Source organism: Argiope bruennichi, chromosome 6 (genome assembly GCF_947563725.1).
Source record: "Argiope bruennichi chromosome 6, qqArgBrue1.1, whole genome shotgun sequence".
Classification (NCBI taxonomy): Eukaryota; Metazoa; Arthropoda; class Arachnida; order Araneae; family Araneidae; genus Argiope; species Argiope bruennichi.
Window position 1 is genome coordinate 70,976,998 of NC_079156.1, and position 10,857 is coordinate 70,987,854.

The 10,857-nt window shown below is 25.8% G+C and overlaps 1 protein-coding gene across 2 annotated transcripts in view; it reads right to left on the bottom strand.

The window, feature by feature from the left end:
* LOC129971416 (E3 ubiquitin-protein ligase MARCHF6-like) overlaps positions 1 to 9,072 on the bottom strand; it is a 32,603-nt gene extending 23,531 nt beyond the window's left edge. For both annotated transcript variants that reach the window (XM_056085170.1, XM_056085169.1), the window contains exons 1-7: positions 8,981 to 9,072; positions 3,319 to 3,415; positions 2,239 to 2,312; positions 2,011 to 2,154; positions 1,837 to 1,909; positions 505 to 652; positions 260 to 386 (exon numbers count right to left, since the gene is read on the bottom strand). In XM_056085170.1, coding sequence (XP_055941145.1) covers positions 260 to 386; positions 505 to 652; positions 1,837 to 1,909; positions 2,011 to 2,154; positions 2,239 to 2,312; positions 3,319 to 3,415; positions 8,981 to 9,011 — 694 coding nt within the window. In that variant the 5' untranslated portion in view covers positions 9,012 to 9,072. The remainder of the gene's footprint in view (positions 1 to 259; positions 387 to 504; positions 653 to 1,836; positions 1,910 to 2,010; positions 2,155 to 2,238; positions 2,313 to 3,318; positions 3,416 to 8,980) is intronic.
* Positions 9,073 to 10,857: the final 1,785 nt, after the last annotated feature.

The following is a 10,857-nucleotide window of genomic DNA, read 5'->3' on the forward strand; positions in this document are numbered from 1 at the left end:
CTGAAAAGTTTATTTTTGAATTTAAAAATTCTATAAAAATGGCTTTTGTGCAAAAATATGTTCTAAAATTGAGAAAAGCATTAAAATTTCACAAAACATTATTCTACAAAGCACTTATTACCAAAGAAGTAACTTTATGTTAAATTTAGAAGTTCTATCTCCATCTGTTTTGAACAATTTTTTCATCCTACAAATCACAATTTATAAATATGCTAACCTACAAACATCATGAAGCCAATAAATAAGTTGATTTATTTACCTTGGGCACCATTATTTACTTCATTGTTGCCATTACCCCCTATTTCATCATCATTTTCTGCACCATTCTGTTGTGCATTTGGTTGAATGTTGTTATTTGCAAATTCTGCAGGTGGATCTATCATATTCTAGAAATAATCATACTACATTTTTAGAAGAAACTGTGAAATATTACAATACAAAATTAGAATAACAATTCTGATGACAATAAAACATTACAGAAAAAAATGATTAAAAGTAATTTACATGTAAAGCAGCTTCCTGTTCTTGTTCTAGCCACTCAGGACCACCACCATGTAGAATCTGTTCTCTAAGCCACACCAAGCTTATAAAGGCACAAAGTGTGCAAGTTACTACACAACAACCATACAAGCTGTCAGAAAAGACATTTTCTCTGCAAATAAATGATAAAAAGATTTAGCTTAAAAAACACTAACAGCATGCTTTTTATAACATATTGCAATGATAACATAACTATTTATTAATGTTTAAAAATTTGGAGGCTTTCTGTTCAGATCCATGCTCCTTTTCAAATTTCAATATAATATATTTATTACATAAAATGCAAGCACATTTTCTCAGTAATTTCAGCAATAATAAATTTCTTGTTTAATGATTTTAGCTTAAATTATATATTTATAGTTTTGTATATGTATAGTTATACTAGTCACCTTTGATAACCTATTGATTTGCCAGGGATATTAATTATAATTAATTTCAATTAAATCATTTAGATACAACCCATGTTCACGATTCTGTCAAATTATCAGTTACTAAAAATCATGTTATTTTGATTGCTTTAGATATGTTCATTGTATACATGAATCTTTCTAAAGAAACCAATCCTAGAATATCATAGCATAATTAAAAATGTATATGCCTGTTTCATCCATTTTCTAACATTGTTATACTGTAACTTCACTTTTCTTATTCATTTTTAAACTATATAAATATTAAACAGAATTATTATTCTATAGTTTTTAGCAATAGGAGAAAATCAAGTGATCAAATATTTGATGAAACAGTGAAGTTGGTTTAAATCTCAGAGCAACCAATTTATTATTGTTGAAAATTAGATAGAAATATTTTTTTAAAAAAATTAACAAAATTCAGAAAAAATTTGCTAGACTGTCAAGTTGGTGTCATTAAAAAATTTTTTTTTAAAGATGATGTAAAAATTATCTTTGTGCTGCAATACTGCTGAAAGTCCCGATAGGGACATACCAAAATTGTGTTTATTCTTTATTAAAATTTCAAAAATAATCACCTTGAGCTGCATATTCCCACCTTTTATAGTATGCATGTATTAAATTTGGTACCTCTAGTTAAAACAATCTGGCCTGTAGAGTGCCAACGTACAAACACATTCATCTTTATTAGTAGTTCAAATAATGCAATATATTATGTCTGATGAGCAAGATAATAGAAATAAGCTTAAAGCAAGATCCATTCTCTAGGCAGATTATTCTTTACACAGGCAGAGATTCTGAAAACTAAAGCAATCAAAACCATTTGCGTTTGAAAAATTAAATATAAAATCAAGTCTCCTGTTATTACAAAATCTGAATGAAAACTTACGTAGAAAGTATGTCAAGAGGTAGACTTAAAATTGAGCTTAAAGATCCTGTGAAGAGGCAGCGATATATTCGACCTGAAATAATAAAATACGATGCAAAAAAAAAACATTCATGTCTTAAAATAAAATTTTAAATTTAACCATTCCAAATTCATTATTAGCCAAAAATAACTTACATGCTGTTAGCGGAACAACTCCTAACCATGCAACTGCTACTAATGTGTAATGAAGCCAAAACCTGACAGCAGTTCCTAAACTTCGTAAAAGCCCGCTAAATATATCTTTTATAGGAAGTCTCTTTGGCATATCTGGTGAATAAACTGAAATTCAAAATAAAAAAAATTATTATTTGTAATATTCACACATATACTAAAAAATAGAAAAAATAAAACTGTTTCACTTACTTGGCATAAAAGAAAATCTGTGATTGCATAATTCACAATATTCTTTTCTACTATACTTCAGCCATTGCAGTAAACTAAGAAAGATATTTATCTATATATATTTTGAAGAAAATGCATAAATAATAACACATTGAAAAGTTTTTTAATTAGGATTATTTGTTTAATACACCAGGAATATGTTAACATTTTAATGACTAGATTAATCTAAAGCATAAACCTCAGTCAATTTTTTTTAAATTAAGCTTAAAACACCTAGATTACAAACTATGAAAAAGTTTTTATGAAATATAAAAATGTGTGTTATTGCATTTTCGAAGGATTTTTTTTTTTTTTTTTTTTTTTTTTAGTACAGATTCATATTAAAATAATTTAAAAAAACATAGAAAAATAACAAATAAAGATTGCTTCCAAATTATTTAAATTGCTTCAACTAAAAAAAAAAAAAAAAAAAAAAAAAAAAAACCCTCTGACTTTAAAATTTGTTATGGTTAATATATGCCAGTTGAAATTTGATAAATAGTTTGGGAAAATATAATATTTTGTTTGAAAAAACAAATGGATGGAATGCGATCAGTTCAGCAATAGAAGTGAAATGTTATCCTCAAATGAGAACATAGGACATTAAGTAAGATTTTTATTCTTCAAGATTTAAAAATAACTTAATTGAAATATATATTTACTCATTACATTAAAGAGATAGAAAATTTGAAATTATAACATGTACAAGCTATAGTTACAAAAGTTAATGCAAAAACATTTCTTTCAAAAAAAGATATGCAAAACAATTAATAATTTTAGTAAAAGATTTATCCAAACGTGTTTGAATATTAAGAAAATAAAATGGGGTTTTACACATAATATAAGTTTTAAATATATGTGGAAATGACTCTTAATCCAACCTTCTCTTCAAACACACACACATATCATTATTTAAATTATTATAAAATTATTTTCTTCAAAGTTAAAATTATTTTAACTTTGGTGAAAGTTAAAATTATTTTTAAAAAATTTAAATTATTTAAATCAAACTAAAAAGTTTAAATATTATATGGTAACAATCTAAACAATTTTATTACTTACCATTCTTGGTGTATAAATTTTATGCTACCTGTGCAAATACATGGATGATATAAAGGTTTTTCTGGTGTTGCTTCAGACCTACAAACACGGCAGATATCTGCAAAATATCAAAATATATAATCATAAAAAAAATTCTATAAATAATTTTAAAAAAAAAACATTTTTAATGAGATATAGAAAATTTAGATTAGAATTTATGTTCTATTATTTTAGGACAACAATTTCAAAAGGTTATCTTAAAAATTTATAAGAAATCTCACAATCTTATATTAGTCTAAATAATTTTTTCAATGAAAAAAAAACAACAATACAATTCTGAATAAGGAAGTTAAAATAGAAGTAACATTATAATATAATATTGATAATCTTAGTAGCATAAAAGTTAACATTTCAAAACATTGTAAAAATAAATTGATCATTTCAGAGCATAAAATTAAAAAAAAAAAAATCTTTTAAAAAAATTTCTGAAATAATAAGTAACTTTAAAAAAAATACAAGAAAAGAAATCTTAAAACTACACCAGAAAATTTTTACAAGGCATATTTTATCGAAATGATATATAATTGGATACAAAAAATGATATTAAAGTATACAATGTATACTTAATGTTCAATAACATTAATATTTTTAAATATTTATCCATACATAAGCAATAAATTTACAAATTTATTACCTTTTAAAGATATAATTTTTAGTAAACTTTTATGAAAATCCAAGTATCTAGCATACTGAGATGTAGTTACCAAATATTTGTTATACTGAGACTTTAGAAAAAAATGCATAAGAAATCTTAGTCATAAAATCTACCTGCATTACAAAATTTATCAAAAAAATCTAAATGTTTTGTATAGCTGTAATCAACAATCACTTTATCAATAAACTTTTGTTACATTATATCAAAAATCTTACTTATATAAAATTATCAAATTGTATCTGTATTTTTATGGGATTGCTGAAATAACATTCTTGTAAAACTATTTAAATCTTGAATTTTTATAAATATTTCTTATTACCAAAATGATCAAAAGTATTAACTATCCAATTCACCAAAAAAGTGAATCAACCCTATAACCAATACATAAAAACACATTCACATAGTGAATTTAATGATTTATTTCTATTATTTCAGCTGTTCAATAATAAGAAAATATCAATAATGTGAAAAAGGAATATTGGAAACTATATTATCTAATAATATTAAATAGATTTTACTGAATAATAAATGAATTATGTAAATGAGAAAGAACTAAGTACACCAACTAAGAAATATTATTTGGAACATTATAAAATTTAGAAATTAAACTGACAACATACTTTAATTTTCAATAAGTTTTTTACTTATTTTAATGAACACAAAAATCTATTAAATAATACTTCCCCCTTCATTATTGGATGGTGAATGAAATACAACCATTCAATGCCTATACAACCATTGCAAATAACAGAAATTCAATAGTATTTTTTAATCGGATTTCTTACTTCGATAATTCACAAATTATCAGATTCTTTTGTATATCTTCAGTATTATGTATATCTTTATCTACAAAATTTACTGATAATGTAAATTTTTACAAGTTAATCCATCAATCTTTGTAAAACAAAGTGCATATTTTAGTACATTATTTAGTGTAATATGTATTTTTGTTTCTGAATATGATTTTCATATCATATCAAATGCTTTCAGCAAGATACTTTCAATAAAATTTTTAAAACACAATATTTTTGCATTACTCACTCAATCTTTTAAAATACACTCCTATATAACAGTTTTAATTAACAGTTAATTTAAAATTAAACTGTTTTCAAGAATGGATTTGATAATTGAAGTTACAGGAAAAATAATTTTAGTTCATAACAGATGTAATGTGGCTGAAAACTGGAGTCTTAAAAAAAATTATTCATTGTTTCTTTCATTCCCATTTATCATTAAAATTTTACATTACATTTTTATTTTAGTTCAAAATAATTTCTAAACAACGTATATCAAGTGCAATTCATCGAAAAAATCTTTTAAAAAAAGCACTAAATGTTAAAAAATTTTAAATGTACATATGTAAAATAATGTACCTACGCAATGGAGCATAACAAAGAACAAATAATTTTAAAACATTCAATATTTATTAACGTATATATTTATTTCGAAAAGTTCATCATGCACATATGAAATTTTACACTATAATAATCTTTAAAACAAATACATTAAAACTTGGAAGCAAGTATTATAATATTTAAGTATTCTAACTTCACTGGATTTTCCCCCTTTTTTATTTCAGAATTGCAATACATATCTATTATCTCTATTTACTAATTTCATGCTATGGCAAGAAAATAATGGTTGAATGTTCTGATATTTGTGATTAATTTCCAAAGATGGCCTTTCAGACTATTGACCATTTTTACCAATGGCTTGAGATTAAGTCAAAAATTCATCAGTGGCATATAATTAATTATAACACAAGTATAGATGCTTTGGTAGAAAAATTATTAGAGAATCAAAATCTGAACACTATGCTGAAATTTAGATTAAAGGTTTAAAATCACACTTGAGCATTTTTACACAATTTTGTATAAACATGAAACCTTTAATAAAATCTTTTTTTTAATTATTATTAGGTACTTGTTTATTTTCATGCCCCCCCCCCAAGTTTATTTGCCAATTTTCAGATTACACCAAGGTTGCCAAGCTTTAATGTACATAAGGCATCCATTTGGGCGATATATCTCAATTGCTTGGTGGTAACACTCAGCGGCCATAAAAATCGTTCATCATAAGTATTGTTTATTATTATATTGGCAGAACCCCAAGCAATTCAGCAGTTAACAGGAATGATTATAATTCCATTTAAAACAAAATCTTGAAAATTAAGTGACCTTAACAGTTTAGTGTAATCACAAACGTCTTGATGTCGATGGTTTATACCAATAAATAATAAATTAGAACTCAAATCATTAATGGCATTGAAAATAATTGTAGAGAATGCCTAAGAAATGTAAACAGTGGTATAACTAGGGTGAGGCAAGCATGTGTCCTAGTGCAGTTGCCAGAGAGTGTAAAAAACAAGGTATGATTTTATTTAAAAGAAAATTTTCTAATAATCTCTTTTTCTCAAAATTTTAAAAAATTAAAAAGGTTTCAGCAAAATGAGAGAAAATTAAAAGCTATCAAAGGCAATAAGCTACCCTAATTAAAATTAAGGGCTTATTAAATAATATGGTTATTAGCTTATGCTAATTTTGAATTAATAGCAATATAATATTTTATTGTTATAATAAAACTCATATGAAATATCTTTTTTTGGTGGGAAGATGAAATGCAAAGAAAAGAGATTAAAACTTTTTTCAAATTTATGTGAAAAGAAATAGCTTTGCTTATCAATTCTGATGAAAGCAAGTAACACTCGACAGTAGCATAACTAGAGATTACACAACTTTCAATAAGAGTATCGTGTTTAAGAAATGAGTATCACGGTTTTCAAAACACTTTTTTTTTTCTTTTGAAATATTCTTATTTTTTTATACTCAAGGGCTGTTAATATATAACAAACATAGTAAAATTAGTTGTAATGTTAAATCTTATGAATTACAAAGTATTTCGTATACCATTTAAGTTTCGTATATCGTAATATATCGTACCATTTAAGTTTCGTATTCATTTCAGTTTCGTATATTATATAATTAATTGTACTTTTAATCTTTGCACTCCTTAGTATAAAGGATAAAATAATAATAATAAAGGTCGCATTTCAAATAAATATATCGAGAGGCATAAGCACAGGTTTGGGATTTGCTCAGAGCACCCTTTTATATAGGTATGCTACTGAATGTAAACAATTTTAAGTAAGATATTCAATTAGTACCTACAGAAAATATATCTAAATACGAATTTCAATAGGACTTTTGATGCTAAAAATTCACATGCATTTCTGTTAATAAGAATAACTGTCCCAATTATTCCTGTTAATGAAATTAATATCCATATTCTCAGTTTCAAAGGATGTAATGCAGGCAATCAGAATGTCACTCGCAATCTTTTGGTTGACAATTTTTCTCTAAAGAAAAATTTAAGAATAATAATGTTTGCTTTTCACAAATTCGGAAATTCTGGATTTGAGAATATAAAAAACACAGTATTCCAGATTTATCCAAAACACCAGTAGCCTAGTTTTAATTTGAGAATTTGATTTTTAAATATTTTTATTATATTTTTTAACATTTTGGTTCACTCTTAATAATTTTTTTCCACACTTTTCTTTGAAATCCTCAAAAAAATTATATAATTAGTCTTTCCTAAAACAAAAATTTGTGGAATCTTTAAAAAATAAATAACACATTAGAATAGTTTAAGAAATATGAAATTCTGAGACTATCAAATAGTACTTTTTTTAAAAATAGAACACAATACTTTGTATACCATAAAATAAATTTTTCTCTCCTTAATATCCAAAAATATGTAAAATATGTGAATGAAAAGTATAAACTAAATCAAATTCTCCAGCACGATTGAAATTTTTTAAAAATTGCGAATATACCTATTAATTTTTTTATAAAAGTAAAATATTATTGACAAAACTGATTAAAATTTTTAAAAATTACAAATGCATTACAAAACTTTCATTGCAGCAAAAATTATAGATGAATTTAATTAAAATAACCACATGTTTCTATATTGATTTTTCCTCTTCCAGTAATAAAAAACTAGTCTTTGTTACAAACACTACAATATTCATTCAAATACTTTATATTATAAGTCTTATATTACACACAATGACAGTTATTACACAGAAATTAGAGGTGCTTGCCACATATCTCATAATCCTGATGGGCCAAAAATCTACTAGACATGCACTGCATATATTGTAAAACCTCAAAACAATTTAGCACCTCAAGTGTCAAAAGCTGCTATTGATTATATAATATTATGTTAACATCAGGAGTTTCCATTCAATGATATTACAATCAGAAGAGCTGAAGATGATGAAATATTTATTATTTAAAATCCTGCTTTTCCTCCTTTCCCAAAACAATAAGCAAAAAGTTTCTGTTTAGAACACTAAAAAAAATTTGAGAGGCAAATAAAAATACTTTCAAATATTGCTTTCTCTCATATTAGATACTTTATAAATTACACATCATAAAAGCATCCTTTGAATAGCAAATACTGGCAACTTATATTTCTGATTTAAAAAAATCTATAATATAAGAACTTATTAAATTAAACAACATTTCACAAATATAATTCAGCAAGCATATTTCTCTCTTACTTTTATTTCTTTTACTCTGAAGTATCAGGAAAAATTTAGTTTTTTTACTAAAATAAACAAGAGCTGCTAAGTTAGCTAAACATATGTACAATACTGGAACCAAAAATACTGTTTCGACGTCATGAACAAGAAAGGATGATGAAAAAAACAGACAACACTCTAAAGATATTGTTTATTATGTGTTAGATGAAACACGGAAAAATATATTGATGGGTAAAAGATTATATAAAAACTAACAAGTGGAAAACGCACTAAAATAATTTGGTTTTTTAAAAAAGAAAAATGTTTAATTTCCCCAATTTAAATTTCAGTAAAATACAAAATATATTTAACAACCTTCCGCCATCTTTTGTAATGCAGTAATTTGACAGCAAATACGGAAATAAATACAAAATATTTACCTTGCATTTGACTCTCATCCATCTTGAACATTGTAAGACCTAAAACTGCTGTTGCCAAACGAAGAAAAATTTCTTTAATTGTTATTCGTATAGTTCTTGTTTCTTCCCTGAATACCACTGCCAGAAAATTGAACTCGAATAAAAGCTATAAAGGCTATAAAATAAAGACGAATAAAAGCTGTTCCATTTAGGTAAAATAAAAGTGGATACAAGTGTAGAGGCCACTCAGTTATGATTCATAATAAATAAATAAAAATAGATACATTTTCACTTACTAATATAAAATCAGCAGAAGTAGTTTTCTCGAAACTTTCTCGCATAATCTCCAATAAACATCTGATGCTCCTACCCCTCGCATAAAATTATGGGCCTTAGGTGAAGACACATATGTCTTGCTTGGCATTGGCAAATAATAGTTACGAAATGGGAATGTGTGGCGTAAATCTTGCATTTTTATGGAATCTATCGTATGAATATACATTTTGGGTGCTCTTTTTTAATCCCGTCTCATAAACCTCAATCATATCACAAGATCACATTCCGAATTTCATTAAAGTCATTGCGTTAAAAAGTCAATGCGTTTACATAATGAGAAAGAACAGACCTACAGATGGTCAACACTTTGACAAATTTGGTTCAAAAATTGATAAGGCTCTACATTTTAGATGCTAAACCAGTGAAAGAAATTTTGTCTATACAGCTCTACGTTTTGTAGTTATCGAGTTAATTTGTACTCAAACAGTCAGCCTCAGAGACTTCCTTTGATTTTCACTAAAATTTGATAGAAATCTATAATTTTGTTCTAAAGTCGATATACCAAATTTCATTCTATACGAATGAAAATTCTTTTTAGTTGGTGATAATAAAGTCTTTTTAAGTTGGCGTTTGCACAAATAAGTAATGCCAAAATGTGTTTTTCGAACCCATAAATGCAGATTCTTCAAAATCCCGATTTCTAATTTTTTAACGAATATAATATTTTTTCTATACTTCTTATACGTGAAAGTAAAAATTAGCATACAATAAATAATAAGAGTGTTGGGTAAGTTTAAAATGGGTGATAGAATGATCCCCCCCCCCCAAAAAAAAAGAGTGACTTCAGAATTTGAAGCTCTTAGAATCACAAACTACCTAAATTCAATACTATATACAAGAACAAATGTTTACCTCTGTTTTCATGTATAAATGTATTCTTTGAAATAACCTGAAGCATGTGCGTACTTCAAACATAAACCATAATTTGTCTCGGTTTCAGAACATTTTTAATCCAAGATGTATACAAAAAGTTCCACTGAATCTTGCCAAAACTGGTAAGAATTGTTTTCATGGAACAGCAGGATGTGTCATAGTATAATTTTTTTTTTAAATTTAGTTAAATTTTATTAGATTAAAACTGTACTGTCACTTAAACTGATTGAGACTATTTAGGGACTTGGTAGATCATGAGGATAGAAAGGATGATACTTTTTTTCAGACCTCCACATTACATTAACGGGAGGAAATTTGACCTCATGGATGCCGCGAGCTCATTTCTTCATAAAAGAACGTAAGCAAAAATAAATAAATAAATAAAATTAATTTCTTCCCGATTTTTATTGGAAGGGACTTCAATATGTATTAGCATGTAAGTTTAAAATCAGTTTAGATTCATAAGTAATTATTCAGTAAAAAAAAAGAGCAATAATTAATATTGAATTTTAAAAAAGTAGGTATTGTTTCTTTCTTCAATTTCCAGATTCCTTAATATTTGCTTTTATTTTGCATTTGTTCTGTACAATGCATTTGCTAGTTCTGCCTTTAAAACAGATGCATATAAAAATATGATTTATACATCCCTATCAGAACAAGGCATTGCACGGTGTTCCCACGATGTTATT